Source organism: Macaca fascicularis, chromosome 5 (genome assembly GCF_037993035.2).
Source record: "Macaca fascicularis isolate 582-1 chromosome 5, T2T-MFA8v1.1".
Taxonomy (NCBI): Eukaryota; Metazoa; Chordata; class Mammalia; order Primates; family Cercopithecidae; genus Macaca; species Macaca fascicularis.
Window position 1 is genome coordinate 106,067,017 of NC_088379.1, and position 19,883 is coordinate 106,086,899.

Here is a 19,883-nt window from a genome sequence, read left to right on the forward strand (position 1 = left end):
AATGTATTGACATTTTTATATGCCTGTTTTAATATTTTTTCCCTAGGAAACTATAGCAATATTCTCATTAGCAGATAGATGCAAGCCAACAGACTATTTTCTGCATATATACCATTCTTATTTGGTTAAAGCTCAGTCCACTGTCAACCTTGTCCAGGTAAGCTTAATTTCATATTGAAATCTCTGATTCATGTTGTCTTCCACAGAGCAGAATGGGTTACTAATTTCTCGAACTAGATAAAGTCTCTCCCACATACTTGAAGAGTGATTAACTGCAGATATTTAATGGTGCTAATTTAATGATAACAGTGCTTTAAATTCTGTCTCAGAAACAAAGTTAACAATAACCAAAAAGATCTGGCTCTTTGTACAATTGCCAAACTTGACTTTAAAATACTTACGTCTTCAGAATAGCTATCCATAGTGGTTGGAATTTTACACATCCACAGAAGCCTCTTTAATAGAAAATGTCAACTTTTCAAATACTGTATTCTTAAATCTTCCTATGTAAAGTAATTTTTAGTATAGCATTTTTTTTTTTTACAAATAAATTTAGCACATTAATTTTTACCTATCCTATATACTCAACACTCACAGGCTTCAATTTGGATAGCCAATTTCCAGTAATAGATAGGATTAGTAGGTAGTTCAGAAACTTAGGGAAATTAAACTGACTTATAAAAATGCTGTTTCCCCTCTGAGAACTGAACAAGGAGACATGTTTCAGACTTTAAGAAGTTTATTCACTGATTCCCAAAGGAAAAGGCATTGATTTGTTTTTACTTTTCACCAAGAGCTAAAATGAACTCTGCTGTTTTGGTCTCCTAGTTTCTCCTGGTACTGTCACGATCATACTACAACTGTCCATGCAATGCACGGTCAGTAGGGTGGCTTTAGGGATAACATTCATTAGTGTCCTGGGGGGCACATTGTCCATGAGGTAAACAAAGAATAATGCAGCTTATATTCCTTTTAAAAATAATTGCTTTTTACCTTTTAACAGTTTATGAGACTTAGGTAGAGTTTTTTAGTGACATATTTAGAATTAAAGTGGGGAAAGAGAATTCTATTTACTGTATATTTAAAAATGTAACTCAATAAGCATATAGTAAGGGCCTGCTTTAGGTACCATGCAATGTGAACAATATGTGATTTGTGACTTGGAGGGATTGCCTGATTTTCAAGAGAGGTAGGCACATGGAGAAATAAGTAACTATTCTATGGTATGATAAATGATATAATCCAAATATGTAGCATTACAATTAAAGGTAGAATTCATTCTGCTTGAAGAAGTGGTATGTTATAAAAAGATACAGTAAATTTGTGTTTGAGTTGAGTCCTAATGGGTAAGTTGGAGATTCGGTGTGTTATGAAAGGTAAGAGGTGGGCTGGATATTCCAGAAGGAATAGTATGGATGAGGGCATGGTTACGTGATACTACATTATATGACCGGGGCTGGGCTGTGAAATGGAGAGATAGTTTGGAATTAAGGTAACATGACAGCTGAGCTGTGGGAGTTGAAGGGGTATTTAGATGAAGGTTGAGTAAAGAAGAGTCAAAGTTCCTGGAACAGAAAAAAAGACAGTAAAGACTAGAATAAATCAGAATTTAGTTAACAATAATTTATCAGTATTAGTTCACTAATTGTGACAAACATACCATCAGATCTTAATAAGCGAACAGGGGAAACTAGGTGTGGTGACTCCCTGTACTATCTTTGCAATTTTCCTGTAACTCTAACTCTATTCTAAAACAGAAAGTTTATTTTTATAAAGGATAAAAAATATAACATGGTCATAGAAGATACTTTCGTTGGGTGTGTCTCCAAGGAGAGCAATTAGTCACAGAACATTTTTTTGAGATTATGGGCCCCTGAGCTGAATTCTTAGCAATCCCTGTCTTTATTTTCTGTTACATAGAAATGGAGTTAATCTTTACCACAGACAAGGTGTCATTTTTATGCCCTCTTTACTACCATATTCCCCTGACCACCCACAAAATTTGGGCTATTTCATTAAAAAGAATTTTCCCACATTTGATAATATCTACTAATAGTATTTAATTCCTACCCTGCAATTCACTAGCATTCAGTGGGTGTCTGTGCCCTTCATCCTTTGTTTCTATGATCAGGAAATACGACATTTCATTTCTTTCTATAACTCTTCTCTCCCTTTAAGAATTTAAAATCAAGTTTAAACTGAGCATATATTCATTCTTCTTTCAGGAAAATAAGAACAAACACAGTTACCTACCCGGGTCTGCCTTCCAGCACATTCGGTACAAACCCACCAGAACAAATACTGAAAGTGTTATTACAATCAAAGCAATAACCACCGGCAAAATAATACCTAAAAAGAATTGGAGACGTTGTCAATTAGAGTGGCTACTGAATTTCACAGCGATAGTTTAGTAACTGAGCAAAAGCATGAGTATTTCCTTTCTTCTTTAAACATCATTCTATTAAAAACATTATATTTTAGGCAAAGATTTCTCTGATTCATGGGGTTTCCTCTAGTTGTCATTTTTGACATAACCACTTGATGTCAGTCTTGTAACCTTTCTGAAACAAAATTCCAACCTTAAGAGAGAGTGCCCCTTCTTCCTGGAGACTGAAGAAGTGGGGAGATGGAAGATTGGAGAAGCAGAAGTTGTACTCTAGATTATAATTAAATCCACATTCACTCATTACATTCTTTAGTACTTTATAATGAAGTTACTGGGAAAATATATATAACCCAATTGGGATTGCTCTCGTCCTAATGCTGGCTTTCTAAAACACTCACAAATTTCTTTCTATAATAATATCTAAACTAGAAAAGGCATAAAATATTGTAAGTAGATATCACAGTGAAGATGATTCTTAAAAATGAACATGATTCAAGAAAGATAGGTGTATGTGTGTCTGTTTGGGGGAGTGATGTTGCTGCAGCAACTTAGGGTGAGTTTTTCATATTTGTATTTCCTTCCTTCCTTCCTTCCTTCCTTCCTTCCTTCCTTCCTTCCTTCCTTCCTTCCTTCCTTCCTTCCTTCCTGTTGGTTATTTCTAAGATGAAAAGTACAATGATAAAAGCAAGAGAGCTGTCATAGACACACAACTAAAGGAAATTAAGGTGACTATTAGTTTAGCATATTTGCTTGCATACATACTCCTTATATATTTATCAGGGGTGGGAATTATTCTCCAATTCACCTGTAGGATGGTTCACACTTCCATTGTCAGAGTTAAATATTTGTTTTAAGTAAGTTCTGCTGATTTCATAATAGATCTTAGGTGAAATTATTATTGCCTCCCAAAGTGAAGATGCCGTGAATCAGCAAGTCAGTAATTTCTATGATGACTTATTTAATGGAATGGGTTTACCTAAACTTAATAGAGCCTTTTATAGTAACAGCTTTGAATATAGTCTTTTTATTCTTAATTACTAAGGAAATTATTTAATATTCTGTATTCAGTCTTAGCACACACATAAACGTTATATAACATATATAGGTTTTAGTTAAAATGGAACATTTTTAAAGGTCGTTTTTAATATTCTATGAAGGCAAACAATCTGTTTTTTGATATAATTTATTTTTTGTTCTAATTATTTACTTGACAAAAATGAAATATATTCAGGGTATACAACCTGATAATTTGGAAATAATTCACTTTTACAGGGACATCTACCTGTGCATTTTGGCTTATCTGAAACTAGTGCCATCGAGTCATGCTTGGCCCTTGATTGTAATTGCTAAACACTAAGCTAAGAAAAAAAATTGCCAAAGTGTGCTTTTTTTCTCTTCTCTTCTCCTTCCTTCCTTCCTTCCCTCCTTCCTTCCTTCCTTCCTTCCTTCCTTCCTTCCTTCCTTCCTTCCTTCCTTCCTTCCTTCCTTCCTTCCTTCCTCTTTCTCTCTCTCTTTCTTTCTTTCTCTTTCTTTCTTTCTTTCTTTCTTTCTTTCTTTCTTTCTTTCTTTCTTTCTTTCTTTCTTTCTTTCTTTCTTTCTTTCTTTCTTTCTCTCTCTCTCTTTCTTTCTTTCTTCTCTTTCTTTCCTTCCTTCTTTTTTTTTTTTTTGTCATTAAGACCCGACTCACCTGTGGGAAATTTTCAGAGCAGGCAGCAGTTAGATAGTATTGTAATGGGATTGCAGGCTCAATAAAGTTGACAAAAGGCTGCCCATAATCTGATTCCTCCCCTTTACTGTTCATATGCAAAATTCTGTATATCTACTGCCATTAATGAAGATATTGCTATTACTCACTGGAATAAGACCGGCTGGTTGCTGAAGTGCTTGCATTTTTTCCACCCTCACTGCCTATTACTTTAAGAAAGAAAAAAAAAAGTCACTTTTGGTTAATGTGTGCCAATCCTTGCAGTCCTCCCTCCACCCTCATTTAAGGAAGCAGCCATGATTTGTAGGTATGATGCTGCAAGTGCAAAATATTCAGTCTCATTCTGAAGGAGCTGTTTTGTGAGTCAAGATTGGTAGTGCTTCCTTGGTGAAAAAGAAGGTCAGGTAGAGCAGATTTCCACTCAGACACACAGATATCATACCTTGAGACTGTGAGGTGTTTTCTGGAATTGTAACTGGTATTGAGGATACTGTACCAGCTTTAGACGGTGAGGCATCTGGTTGTAAAATGCTACCTGTATGAAAATTACAAATGTAGAATCAGACTAGGGTATTAAGTCTTCATACGGGATTTATTTGCAGATTCAAACAGTTTGCCTCTCTGAAGATCTGTGAAAACTATTTATTGTCGAATAGTAGGATAAATGCAATCATAACACTAAACCGTAAGTTCATCCATTCCTTCTGGAAAGGTAATTAAATTTAGAATCAAAAAGCCTGAGTATCAGTTTTACATCTTCAGGAACTCGCCAAGAAAACTTCAGTAAGTTTTTTAGTGTAAGTTACAGCCTGTATAACCTACTGCATAAGATTCCTGTGGGATGTAAATCTATGCAAAAGCATCTTTCAAATTTCAGATATTATAACTTTGGCTGATGGTGATTTCTTTTTTCTATCGCACATAGTTAAAATGATCATAACTGCACAGGACTTCAGATTTTATAATATTTATCAGCGATTGAAGGGAAAAAAATTGCAGCTGAGGCTTTGGTTAGAAGAATTGAGGAAAAATCAAAGAAGACTCCTTCATTTTCATCCCTAAAGTTCAGCAACTGGTTTTATTATGTGCCTTTTCTAGAGTAACTGCTGCTTGGCTGTTTTTTTTTTTTTTTTCACTAGTGTCCATGCTCTTTTTTTTCCCCAAGGGAAATATAAATAAAAAATGTATTGTTGTTATTTGTTTGTTTAGTTAACATTTGCCATCTTCAATCAGAAGGACTGAAGCAAAATTTATAAGTAAAAATCTACTATCCAAAATCCATAGCTGTCAATAAGTTTAAAGGACATATAAATAATTAAGTATTGTATAAGTTGAAAACATGTGTTCTCGTGAATTTGCAATAAAGTACAATTTGTACTTAGAAAATTTTTTGAACATTTTTTCTCTTTCTCTTGCAGTATGAAGTGCTCTATTTAAATCACGCCTGTTTGCCTTGTCTGTTCTCTGAATTGCAAGTTCCTAGAGTGTGAGGGCCATACTTGTCAACACACCCAACGTGGAGCTCTGGCCACAGGGGGTGTGCAGTCAAATGTAGCTGACACTAAGAGGCACTTCTTATGATTATGGCTCCTTGGGCGTATTGAGGCCACATATAATTGCACCAAAGAAATTGATATTTCTATGACTGCCTTGGCTCATTCCTTCTTCACCACCCACATCCCAGCACGCACTGCATGCTCATGCATTTTTGACATCTGTGGGTGAAGAATAATGTTCAGAGTCTGTACCGTTCTTGCCATGCAAGAGATCTGTGGGTGGAAGCTAGATATATGCCCATAAGAACAAAGAAAAATGTCAGGCTAGTGCACTAAGCAGGCAGAAAAAGGAATATTAAATAAAAGAGTGGGAACTAGCTGAAACCTTGGTACTTTCAGCTGCCTTTTCCAGTGTCAAGTAGTTTAGCGAGGATGAATGCTCTTTCAGTTGTCTTGGTGGAGAAGGTGGCTGATTAAATAACCGATGATGTTAATCCTCTTGTGATTTCCCAAGGGTTAATTGTCCTACCTTATTACCAAGTTCTTGTAGATAGGCTAAATGGCAGCCTCAGGACTAAGTGTAATCTGTCTAAGTCAGAACAAACTCCCAGCTTCCCTGCTTAAAATGTGTTGATCACCCAGTGTCAATGGTTATTGCTAATGACCCATGGATAGGCCAAAATGTTAACATTTCATAGTGGAAAGATTTGGTGGCTGCTTGAACAAAGACTTTAAATTTGTTTTGTTTTTCTTTAAACTGCAACCTTCAGTTAATAAATTATTTCTGAATCCAGCACACACACACAAACACACACACAGACACACACAGACAACATTACTGTCATGATCCAATAATGGGAATTAACCTACAGTTTGAGAAGCTCTGTTTTTTAGCATGATCATATTGCTAATTATGAAATTATGGTACTTGGATGAATCCATAAAATGTGAGCCTAATGTTATTCTTTCTGTGACTCAGATGTGGAATCCATGACATGCTCAGAGCTGATGATCGACACAGTTTTTGTCGAGACTGTATTATCCTATATTACTAACAACATAGCACTGCCAGAGGACATACAGCAGAGCTATAGCAGAGTGGCTAAGAGCATGATTCTGAAGACAGGATACATATCTGACTCTAGCACTTACCCTGTGGAATCTTGGGCAAGTTGCTTAGCTTCTATGTGCCTGAGTTTCCACATATATACATGGAGATTATAATAGTTCTACATCATAGTATTGTGAAAATTATATGAGTAAAAATAAATTTAAACTGCTTAGAAGGGGATGTGATATTAATATGTATATATTATATATAATAATAATTTTCTATTATTATATTATGATTATTCCCTTAGAGAGTTGAACCTCCCAACCAAGGTCAGTTTGTCTAATTTTCTCAAAAATTCTAAGAGTGAAATATACGAACTTCAGCCACTTCTGTGTTTTCAGATGCTTCTTTGCTCTAGTCAAGACATAGAGGAACTGGAGAAACTGGAGTAGAATATGGTACTCTCAGATGACATAGGTTTGTTCTTGGATCCTGACGTTTGGTGATTTTTACAATTATTGAATTTGTGGCTATGATATTTCAGGATTTAAGTCCAGTTGGGAAACTTCAGGTCAGAACTTGGAGCAAACTGATGAGACAGAGACCCTCAGAGTCAAGTCTGTTATAATAATGTATATCCAAATTTACCCCATCAGCATCTGACAGTGGTACATATTTGGACCTCACTGTAGACCAATTACTTAATAAATCATTGAGAGTTTTAGAGACAGAAGACCTATCAATGTCCCAAGGCACCTGTGATTGCCATAATAATGCTCCTCACAGAACTCCAACTATAGAAAGTGTAAGTGACCAAAGTTACCCACATGTACTCTGAAACCCATCTCTCTGTTTGTACTGGTGTCATGTCTCTCTAAGGCTACTCTCAGCCAATGAATGGACCTGCCAGAAATATTAGGCCGGCTTGTCCTTGGATGAATGTGGACTGGAGGATTCCCTGATGGTCTCCCTGAACATCTCCTAGATGCTTCTGCTCAGCAACTGTGTTCTCTCTCCCTATCACCAGGTCAGATGTGCATTTCAGTCTGGTAGCTCTTCTAGACTTTCCTTGTCCCCTCCCAGGCATCCTTCCCAGGCATTTTTTTTCTCTCTTAGGTATTTTCCCCTAATAAAATCCTTGTACTTTTAACTGAATCTTGAACTCTGCTTCTCTGAACATTCAGATTAAAGCAGTCTCCCTGGCAAGTATTTAAAAGGTCACTTCCTATTGGAAGCAGAAATGAAGCCTCCAGGAATTTTAAACTGGACTTGGAAGACTTGGGCACTGGTTCATAAGGGAAATATCTGTTTGTCTAAACCTTTTTTTTTTTTTTTTTTTTTTTGAGACAGAGTCTCACTCTGTCGCCCAGGCTGGAGTGCAGTGGCGTGATCTCGGCTCACTGCAAGCTCAGCCTCCCGGGTTCACACCATTCTCCTGCCTCAGCCTCCCAAGTAGCTGGGACTACAGGCACCCGATACCACGCCTGGCTAATTTTTTGTATTTTTAGCAGAGACGGAGTTTCACCATGTTAGGCAGGATGGTCTGAATCTCCTGACCTCGTGATCCACCCACCTCGGCCTCCCAAAGTGCTTGGATTACAGGCATGAGTCACCACGCCTGGCCCTGTCTAAATCTTTTATTTTCTCTTTTTATTTAGGGGAAGCCTAACTCTTCCTATGGAGAATCACCCCTTCCCCACTTCATGTGGTAATATGAGATGCCCTTTTTAAGTCCAACCTCAGAGTCACTATATGACTAAAGTTCTCTCCTAAGAATTTGCGTGTGTAGTGATTTTGAGTTATTCTCAGAGTGAAGCTCTAACGGGACTATCTATGGGTATACAAAATCCCTGAACTTATTACCATGCCATCCTTCTTTTTTCTGTGCGTTTCCCTCCCAAATTTTTTTGGTTAAAAGAAATCTTGGGCAGGGCATGGTGGCTCACGCCTGTAATCCCAGCACTTTGGAAATGGTCTCTAATTGTAATTTGATAGATTATTCATGTCCCATTTTAAAAAATAACTTTTCAGCCTTTGACACAAATCTTTCTCTTCTGCTTATCACACGTTCTTTATGTGGGTACTAATAGAATAGAGCAGACTCTATTGATTTTTTTTTCTTTTTGGTCTCCTTGGTTGGTTCCTCCTTCTCTTTCTTTTTTTTTAAAATCTTTTTAATTTTTCTTCTTATATTGAGACATGACCTTGCTCTGTCTTCCAGACTGAATTGCACTGCTTCCCTGCAGCCTTCATTTACTGGGCTCAAGTAATCCTCCTGCTTCAGCCTCCTGAGTAGATAGGGCCACAGGTATGCACCGCCACACCCAGCTAATTTTCTCTCTCTCTCTGTTTTTTTTTTTTATTGTAGAGATGAACCTTGCTGTGTTTTTCAGGCTGGTCTCGAACTCCTGGCCTCAAGTGATCTTCCCACCTCAGCCTCTCAAAGAGCTGAGATTATAGGCATGAGCCACCACCCCTGTCCCCTTTTTTTCTTTCTAAATTATAATCTTGGAGTGCCCCCTAGAGTTTAGTCCTTGGTCCTCATCTCTAATGACCCTCATTTATTTGGCGATTTCATTCAATTTCAAGGTTTAAATGCATCAATGTCACTGATTCCCCAACTTATACTTCCATCCCAGACCTTTTCCTAAGCTCCGGATTTGTAAATTCAGATACTTAACTTAGCAAGTAATACACATTTTAAACTCAGCATGTTCATACTTTAACTTCCACTCTATCTGAAGCCTTCCCATCCTAGTTTGGAGCAGACATTCCTTCCAATTGCTCAGGCCAACGACCTATTTTTGGCTCATCTCTTTCTATTCTATTCCACATGCAATCATCAGGAATATTTATTGGCTTCACCTCTGAAATAAATCCAGATTTTGAGATTTCTTGCCATCTACTCTCTGATCACCCTGGTCAAAACCACCATCTTCTCTCTCCTGTATCCTTTCTTCAGCTGACAGTGTCTCTTCAGCTCTCTGAGTTATAAAACATGAGTCGGCTAATGTAACACTGTTGCTCAAAGCCCTCAGTGATTCACCATTCCACTTAGAGAAAAAGCCAAAGTCCGCGCAATAGCCCACAAAACCCTAGGTAATCTGCCTGGCAAATCCCCTGCCTCAACTCTGCCCACTTGCTTAATGCTGTCCCTTAAACATGCCAGGCCTCTCCTCAAGTTCTAGCTCTGCCCGGGTGTTCTTCCTCCACATATTGGGTGACTCACTTCCTTCTTGTATTTACTCAACTCTTTTCAGGAAGACTTACCTTGGCCACTTTTTTCAATCTTGAAAACCCTTCCCCACCTCTCCAGTGCTTGTGATCCCTTCCTCTTCTATTGCTTCACATTTTCTCTTTCTCAGATCACTTGTATCTTTTAACTTACTATATAATTTAGTTAATTATTATTTTATTGGGTATAGTTTACTTTCCCTGCGAGAATATAAGAACCTCTAGGGCAAGGATCTTTATTTTGCTCACTGATATTTCCCAAGTGTTATAACAGTGTCTGGAAGTAGGGTCCATCACTATTCACTGAATGGATAAACAAACTTCTTGGCAGCAGAATTGACTACTATGAAAGATGAAGTGAATTTATGAGATTACCTTTTAAACTTAATATTGGGATTGGCACATATTTAAAATCATGATATTATTATTGTTCTCATTCATTTGACAACAAGAACAAAAATAGAGACCTACCTTAGGACCACCACTAAATGTTGAAGAAAATACAACAGAGTATGAGAGGTAGCTGTTGCATTTAAGGAGCTCACATTTTAGTAGGGGAGGTGAGAAGCATATCCCAAAATTGACAGATGTTAAACATGCAATAAAGAACAAGTAAAACATCATGGCAAAGACCAAGGATCGAAATAGGAGAGACTATGTTATTGTTTATTAAATTTTACTTATAACTCTTAAAAAAAGGACTTGAGGAGCTTAAGCAATTTTACAGACCGTAAGATGAATGAGATTGAAATAAGAAATTAGAACAAATGCAAATGAAAGAAGTAAACAGGCCCCTTCTAAGAGTTAATGCCGGGTATTAACATAATTGTTGCTGTTGGCCACAAGAATGGACTCTGAGCACCCTGACACTCAGGGAAAGGAGAACATGTGGTCTACTCTGGGCTTTTATTATTGGAGAGGAAAATAATCTGTTATATGAGTGATACATGAGTGGTATAGACAATAAGTGCTATGACTATGGTTGGTGCAATTCTGTGTTTTGGAAAGGGAGCATGTTGATGTAATCCTGGAGTCTCCTCTAACTAGGATTTTAGATTCTTTTCAATCCATAGCTAGTATGTATTTTCACACACAATGGCACCCCCTATCTACTTAATAGGTAAAATATCACAGGAGGAATTTTCTGCCTTCAGATGATGAAAATTAATTCCCGCTCTCATCTGACCTTACCTTTCTGACCTGGTTGTACTCTTATAGCAATGCAAAAAACGTTTTACCTTAAATTTCCTTTGCTTTGCTTTGCTTTGGGCCATCAATGTTAGTAACCTGAGGTAATAACATCTTCTAATCCAGAAATAATGGAATAACTGAATGGGGATTCATTTACTTTAGGTAATTCTGTAGAAATATTTGTTGTAGAAAAGGAATTTTTTTTCTTTTTGATTTAAATAGTAGTTTTTACAAAATTATATATGACGAGAGTGACTGAGGCACTGTGTTAATTACTTCCATATGTGCTAATTTATTTTATTCTTAAGTAAACATTTTTAATCCTGTGTTTTAAAGATGAGAGATACTGTGGCTCAGAGAGATAAAGTAATATATTTAACAGTAAGTGCAAGGCTAAACCATAAGCCAAATATGACTCAAAACCCTTTCTGTTTTCTTTGTAATATGCCATGTAATCGATAGATTTTAAAATGTTTATCTTAGTTACTTATGGCATCATTATCAATGGAATCAATAAAATCTGTTCTTAGCATTCTGAAAGTTTTGAGATATTCTTATCCCCTCCTGCATCATGAATTCAGACATGAAAATATTAAGAAGGATTTTATTTTCAAAACCTTAAAAGAGACTAAGTGTCTTGCAAATATTAACACACTTAATTATTGTATTATTAATATTTGCATTTTACAAAGTAGAAACTGATGCCTAGAGATATTCATTTGCCCAGGGCCACACAGCAAGTAGGTGGCAGAGCCAGGATTTGAATGCAAGCTCTAGAGTCTGTGATATCAACCCCAAAATCATGCTGCCTAAGCTGCTGTATTTCAGTAGGGATGAGTTATAAAGACAAGACTCTTATTTTTGCTACATAAAATACAATATATTTTCAATTTAGGCCTCAATCACATAGGCATTTTTCTTATCAAAACAAGCTAAACACTTTCCTTCAGTAGGTCAAACCAGACCATGCAGAGAGACACAAGGAGACAGGGAGAATTATTCCTAATATAGTAAATAAGCATGTCATAGAGTTTATTGGAGAACCATACCCCTTTAGCAGTAGCAGGAAATGTGTTGGTTCCTAAAGTGATTGCTGGGCAGCTCACCAGTGAAGACTGTGAGTTCTTATGACTTTTCAGGGCAGACTAGGGTGATGCAAGAACAGTGCAGAGCACTACTTTGAGATTCAGCAGATCTCTGAACTAGATAAGAAACCACTTAGCCATACCCGGAATCTGTACAATTTCCTAAGGGGAAGTTTGTACCAGACACTACCACATATACACTGATATATTTCTCATTCGACAATTGAATACTTTTATTCTCAATTAATTTTCTAAACACCCTAAAATCCTAAGTTTAAAAAAAACTCTAGATATTACTCTGCTAGAGGTATATTTCTAGCTTGACTGGATCCTAACTAAACGACAATAGCAGGATTCTGTCATTCAAAGTTAGAAAACTCAGATAAACTACCCCCTGTATAGAATGATTCATGTTTCACTTTATGTAAGTTCCTAGAGGTCAGCAGCCAATGCCCAAAACTAAGAGTGTCAACCACAGTGAATATACTCAGACAGGATGGAGCATCCTCTTTTCCAAAGGCCCGTGGTCAGGTTTGGTGGCACTTCTCATACCTGTTCTGACTTTGTTTTTCTATCAACTGTAATGACCACAATGCAACTGAGACTCTGAAACACAGTTAAGGAAAGTAAAACAGGTATCTATGATGAGATCTTAAGTTATGCTAGTTGCTGTGGGAATATCGTGATGATTAATTTTATGTGTCATACTGAATGGGCCACAGGGTGCCCAGATGTTTGGTCAAGCATTGTTCTGAGTATGTCTGTTAGGGTGCTTTTGGATAAGTCTAATGTTTGAATCAGTAGACTGAGCAAAGCAGATAGCCCTCCCTGACTGGTTGCCTCTCGTCCAACCAGTTGAAACCCTGAGTAGAACAAAGAGGGAACTTTTTCTGCCTGACTCTCTTGAACTGGGACATTGGTCTTTCCCTGACTTAGGACGCAAACTGAAACACTGGCTCTTCTTGGAGCTTGAGGCTGCCAACTTTTAGACTGGAACTTATGCCATCAGCTACCCTGGTTCTCAGGCCTTTGGACTCAGGCTGGAATTACTCCATCAGCCTGCCTAAGTCTTTAGACCTCTCAGCCTCTATTATCACATGAGTCAATTATTACAATACATCTTTCTCTCTCTCTCATTCTCACTTGCTCTCTCTCTCTCTCCCTACATCCCTCTATCTATTTCCCTGTCTCTCTCTGTCTCTCATTCTCGCTGTCTGTGCACAACCTATTGGTTCTGTTTATCTGGAGGACCCTAATACAGTTGTTTTCCCCAGAAAATTAAGGGTTAATGGCTTATTCCTTTCTCAATTTGGTAAGGCACAATGGTCCATTTTGCTCAGGGCTGAGGTCTCTTATCAATGAAATCAAAAGGTTCATTTTTCAAGAACAAGTTATTAGCTCTGCCTATCTGTATGAAAATGATAAGGAAAGAAAAGAGAATTCCATCATTGCTCAAAATTGTTGTAATGGCTATGCAATGTTTGCATTATCTTTAGGGAATAAACAGCCCTTCATCACTTTTCAGTAGGTCTTTTAATCTCCTCATTAGGTCTGAACTTAGAGCTAGAAAAATGAGTAGGTAGAATAATCTGGCTGCCAAGGGGTCAATACTTTCATGAACCCTTTCTCCTCTTTTAAAACTGGCTTTTTTTCCCACCCAATGGTTACCTCAACCACAGCCAAAGGAAAAAAGCAAAAAACAAAAACCAAAAATTACTCTATCCTCTGATCTTATGTAAGATTATCTGAAATTCACCCATAACATATTACTTTATGCCTACATGGCTACTAGAATTATTATAGTTATGTATAATATTGACTTGTGTCCTTAGTAACTGCCAATGGCAGGCTCCATGTATCTTTCCTCTTTTAGCTAGTGTACACATAATAGGAACAGGACGAATATTTATTAAATGCCTTGGTTAATGGTGGTTGATTAAATATACGATTCTGTATAGTTAGCACAGGTTCATACCAAATTTGGGGCCTTACCGGATATGTTACAGTGGGTAGTTGCAGTTTGATTTTCCCCAATACTTTGAATATTGAGCATAATTTTCTCATGTTAAGCATCATTAAACACAGCTTTCTATCACATACTACTGTTGTGCTATTGAATGAAATGAGTGGAGATATCTTTAGACCTTGATTGATCAATTGATCATTTCCATATAACTATAATTATCTTTCTTTGATCTCTCATTTTAAAAATTAAATACATTTTTTAAAATAAATTTTATTGTATATATTTAAGGTATACAACATGATATTATGAGATACATTTAGATAGTAAAAGTTACTATAGTGAAGTAAATGAATACATCAATCATCTTACATAATTATACATTTTAGTTGTTTTTGTGTCAAGAGCATTGAAATATACTCATTTAGCATGAATCCCAAATACAGTACAATTGTGTTAACAATGTCCTTATGTTGTACAATAGACTCCTAGACTTTATCCCACATAACTGCTACTTTGTATCCTCTAATCTACGTCTCCCCATTTCCTGTCTGTCCCTGGTAACCACTGATTTGTTCTCTATCTCTGTATATTTGATTTTTTTATTTTTAGATTTCACATGTAAGTGAGATCATGCAATATTATTTCTGTGTCTAGCTTATTTCACTTAGCATAATGTCCTCCATGTTCATCCATGTTTTGGCAAAAGGCAAGTCTCATTATTTTTTAGGACTAAATAATATTTCACTGAATATGGAATATTATTCTTTATCCATTCACCCATTAACAGACACTTAAATTGTTTCTACATCTTGGCTGTCATGAAAATGGGAGTTCACATATCCTTATATGGTAGTAATTTCATATCCTCTGGGTATTTACCAGGAAAAGGGATTGATGGATCACTTGGGTAGTTCTATTTTTAATTTCTTTCAAAATTTCCATACTATTTTCTTTTTTTTCCTTTTTTTTTTTTTTTTTTTTTTGACAGAGTCTTACTCTGTCATCCAGGCTGGAGTGCAGCGGTGCCATCTCGGCCCACTACAACCTCTACCTTCCAGGTTCGAGTGATTCTCCTGCCTCAGCCTCTTGAGTAGCTGGGATTACAGTTACGTGCCACCACACCTAGCTAATTTTTGTATTTTTAGTAGAGATGGAGTTTCACCATGTTGGCCAGCCTGGTCTCAAACTCCTAACCTCAGGTGATCCTCCTGCCCCAGCCTCCCAAAGTGCTGGGATTACAGGCATGAGCCACTGCACCCAGACAAAATTTCCATACTAATTTCTATAATGGCTGCACCAGTATGCGTTTCCATCAACTGTGTACGTGAGTTCCCCTGGCTGATAAAAGGTGGAAAGATCTTGAATCAACAACCTAACATCACAACTAAAGGAACTAGAGAACCAAAAGGAAACAAACCCCAAAGCTGTCAGAAGACAAGAAATAACCAAGGTCCGAGTGGAACTGAAGGAGATAGAGACACGAAAAAATCTTCAATAAATCAATGAATCCAGGAGCTGGCTTTTTGAAAAAAAATTAATAAAATAGATAGACTACTATCTAGACTAATAAAGAAGAAAGGAAAGAAGAATTAAATAGACAAAATCAGAAATGATAAGGGGGATATTACCACTGACCCCACAGAAATACAAACAACCATCAGAGAATACTATAAACACCTCTGTGCACATAAGGTAGAAGAAATGGGTAAATTCCTGGACACATACACCCTCCAAAGACTGAACCAGGGAAAAACTGAATCCCTGAATAGACCAAAAACGAATTTGGAAATTGAGACAGTAATAAATAGCCTACCAAACAAAAGCAAACAAACAAACAAACAAAACAAAACAAAACAAACCTGGTGCCAGATGAATTTACAGTTGAATTCTACCAGAGGTACAAAGAAGAGCTGGCACCATTTCTACTGAAACTATTTTAAATAATTGAAAAGGAGGAACTCCTCCCTAACTCATTTTATGAGGCCAACATCATCCTGATACTAAAACCTGGCAAAGACACAACAAAAAATAAAACCTCAGGTCAATATATCTGATATACATCAATGCAAAACTCCTCAATAAAATACTGGCAAACTGAATCCAGCAGCACATCAAAAAGCTTATCCACCATGATGAAGTTGGCTTCATCACCAGGATGCAAGAATGGTTCAACATAAGCAAATCAATAAATGTAATTCATCATGTAAACAGAACTAAAGCCAAAAATCACATGATTGTCTCAATAGATGCAGAAGAGGCCTTCAATAAAATTCAAAATCACTTTATGTTAAAAACTCTAAATAAACTGGGTATTGAAGGAACATACCTCTAAATAATAAGAGTCATATATGACAAACCCACAGCCAATATCATACGAACGGGCAAAACCTGGAAGCATTCCCCTTGAAAACCAGCACAAGACAAGAATCCCCTCTTTTACTACTCCTATTCAACATAGTATTGGAAGTTCTGGTTAGGGCAATGAGGCAAGAGAAAGAAATAAAAGATATTCAAATAGAAAGAGAGGAAGTCATATTATCTTAGTTTGCAGATTACATGATCCTGTACCTAGAAAACTCCGTCATCTCAGCCCAAAAGCTTCTTAAGCGGATAAGCAACTTCAGCAAAGTCTTGGGATACAAAATCAACGTGCAAAAATCGCTAGCATTCCTATACACCAACAGCAGGCAAGCAGAGAGTCAAATTATGAATAAACTCACATTCACAATTGCTACAAAGAGAATAAAATACCTAGGAATACAACTAACAAGGGAAGCAAAGAACCTCTTTGAGGAGAACCACAAACCACTGCTCAAGGAAATCAGAGAAGATACAAACAAATGGAAAAACATTCCATGCTCATGGATAGGAAGAATCAATATTGTGAAAATGGCCATACTGCCCAAAATAACTTATAGATTCAGTACTATTCCCATTAAGCTGCTATTGACATTCTTCATAGAATTAGGAAAAAAATTATTTTAAAATTCAAATGGAACCAAAAAGAACCTGAATATCCAAGGCAATCCTCAGCAAAAAGAACAAAGCTGGAGGCATCACCTTACCTGACTTCAAACTATATTACAAGGCTACAGTAAGCAAAACAGTATGGTACTGGTACAAAAACAAGCACATAGACCAATGGAACAGAATAGAGAACTCAGAAATAAGACCACACACCTAAAACCATCTGATCTTCAACAATCCTGACAAAAACAAGCAATGGGGAAAGGATTTTCTATTTAATAAATGATGTTGGGAGAGCTGGCTAGCCATATGCAGATAATTGAAATTGGACCCCTTTCTTACACCTTATACAAAAATTAACCCAAGATGAATTAAAGACATAAATGCAAAACTGAAAACTATAAAAATCCTAGAAGAAAATCTAGGCAATAGCATTCAGGACATAGGCACAAGCAAAGATTTCATAATGAAAATGTCAAAAGCAATTGGGACTAAAGCAAAAATTGACGAGTGGGGTCTAATTAAACTAAAGACCTGCTGCACAGCAAAAGGAACTATCATCGGAATGAACAGACAACATAGAGAATAGGAAAAAAAATTGCAATCTATCCATATGACAGAGGTATAATATCCAGACCCTACAAGGAACTTAAATAAACAAGAAAAAAAAAAAAAAACCGTTAAGAAGCAGGCAAATGACATGAACAAATGCTTCTCAAAAGAAGCATTCATGCAGCCAACAAACATATGAAAAAAAGCTCATCATTGATAATTAGAGAAATGCGAATCAAAACCACAATGAGATACCATCTCACGCCAGTCAGAATTGCTATTGTTAAAAAGTTAAGAAACAACAAATGCTAGTGAGATTGCAGGAAAAAAGGAATGCTTTTACACTCTTGGTAGGAGTGTAAATTAGTTCAACCATTGTGGAAGACAGTGTAGCAATTCCTTCTTTAACTCAGACCTAGAAGCAGAAACACCATTTGGCCCAGCAATCCCATTACTGGACATAAACCCAAAGGAATACAAATCATTCTATCATAAAGTTACATGCATGCATATGTTCATTGCAGCACTATTCACAATAGCAAAGATATGGAATCAACCCAAATGTCTATCAATGATAGACTGGATAAAGAAAATCTGGTATATATATACCATGGAATACTGGGTATCCATAAAAAGTAATGAGATCATGTCCTTTGCAAGGATATGGATGGAGCTGGAAGCCATTATCCTCAGCAAATACATGCAGAAACAGAAAACCAAACACTGTATGTTCTCACTTATAAGTAGGAGCTGAGCCATAAGAACACATGGACACATGGAGCAGGGGACAACACACACTGGGGCCTATCAGTGGTAGGAGAAGTGTGCAGGGGAAGAGAGAGCATTAGGAGTAGTGAATGGATGCTGGGCTTAGTACCTAGGTGATGGGATGGTCTATGCAGCAAACCACCATGGCACATGTTTATCTATGTAACAAACCTGAACCTCTGCACATCCTGCACATATACTCTGGAACTTAAAATGAAAGTTGGGGGAAAAAAAGAATTCCCTTGTCTTCACACCCTTGCCAACATTTGTTGTCTTTTCACTTTTTGATAATATCTATCCTAATGGGTGTGAGGTAGTATCACATAGTGGTTTTGATTTATATTTCCATGATGATTAATGATGTTGACCACCTTTTCATGCACATGTTGGCAGTTTTCATGTCTTCTTTCACAAAATGTCTATTCAGGGTCTTTTGCCCATTTTTTAATCTTGCTATTTGTTTTTCTACATTTGCATCTTAACTCCTTATCAGGTATATGGTTTACAATTTTTTTTTCACAATTTGTACTGTGCTGTTTTATTTTGCTGATTACTTCCTTTGCTGTGCAGAAGCTTTGTAGTTTGATGTAGTCCCATTTATTTATTTATTTTTGATTTTGTGGCCTGAGCTTTTGGTCTGATTTCCAAAAAAAAAATCTTGCTGAGGCCAATGCCCAGCAGATTTTCCTCTATGTTGTCTTCTAGGAGTTTTATAGTTTCTGCTCTTACCTTTCAGTCTTTTATCCATTTTGAGTTGATTTTTGTACATAGTTTAAGATAGAGTCCAACTTCATTCTTTTACATGTAGAAATCCAGTTTTTGCAGCACCATTTAGTGAAAAGACTGTTATATACCCACTGTGTGCGGTTAGTGTCTTTGGAATTTGTGGACAATAAATGTTTGGATTTATTTCCAGGATCTTTATTCTGTTTCACTGGTCTATGTGTCTGTTTTTATGTCAGCACCATATCGTTTTGTTTATTATAGATTTATAATATAATTTTAACTCAGGAAGTGTGATGCCTCCAACTTTGTTTTTTTCTTTTCAGAATTTTTTTGGCTATTTGGGGTCATTCATGTTTTCATATGTATTTTTGGAATTTTTTTCATTTCTGTGAAGAATGACCATGGGATTTTAACAAGGATTGTATTGAATCTATGTATTGCTCTTTGACATTTTAACAATATCAATTCTTCTGATTCATAACTACAGGGTATCTTTCCATTTATTTCTGTCTCCTTCAATTTCTTTTATCAATGTTTTCTCTTTTTCAGTATACAGATGTTTCACTTGCTTGGTTAAATTTATTCCTAAGGACAGACGGTCCTCAACTTACAAGTTTTAACTTTACCATGGGGTTTAAGACATAACCCCATTGTAAGCTGAGGAGCATCTAGACTTGTGATGGTTTGACTTAACAATTTTTCAACTTTAATATGAGTTTATCAGGGTATCGAATGAATTTTTTACATACAACA

General features: G+C 36.6%; 1 protein-coding gene across 2 annotated transcripts in view; it reads right to left on the reverse strand.

The window, feature by feature from the left end:
* The window catches only part of EMCN (endomucin), a 118,777-nt gene that overhangs the window by 21,075 nt on the left and 77,819 nt on the right, over positions 1-19,883 (reverse strand). The window contains exons 6-8 of one of the 2 annotated variants that reach the window (XM_005555540.5): positions 4,534-4,626; positions 4,241-4,300; positions 2,254-2,349 (exon numbers count right to left, since the gene is read on the reverse strand). In XM_005555540.5, the coding sequence (XP_005555597.2) occupies positions 2,254-2,349; positions 4,241-4,300; positions 4,534-4,626 (249 nt within the window). The remainder of the gene's footprint in view (positions 1-2,253; positions 2,350-4,240; positions 4,301-4,533; positions 4,627-19,883) is intronic. The other variant, XM_005555542.5, reaches the window with a different exon arrangement.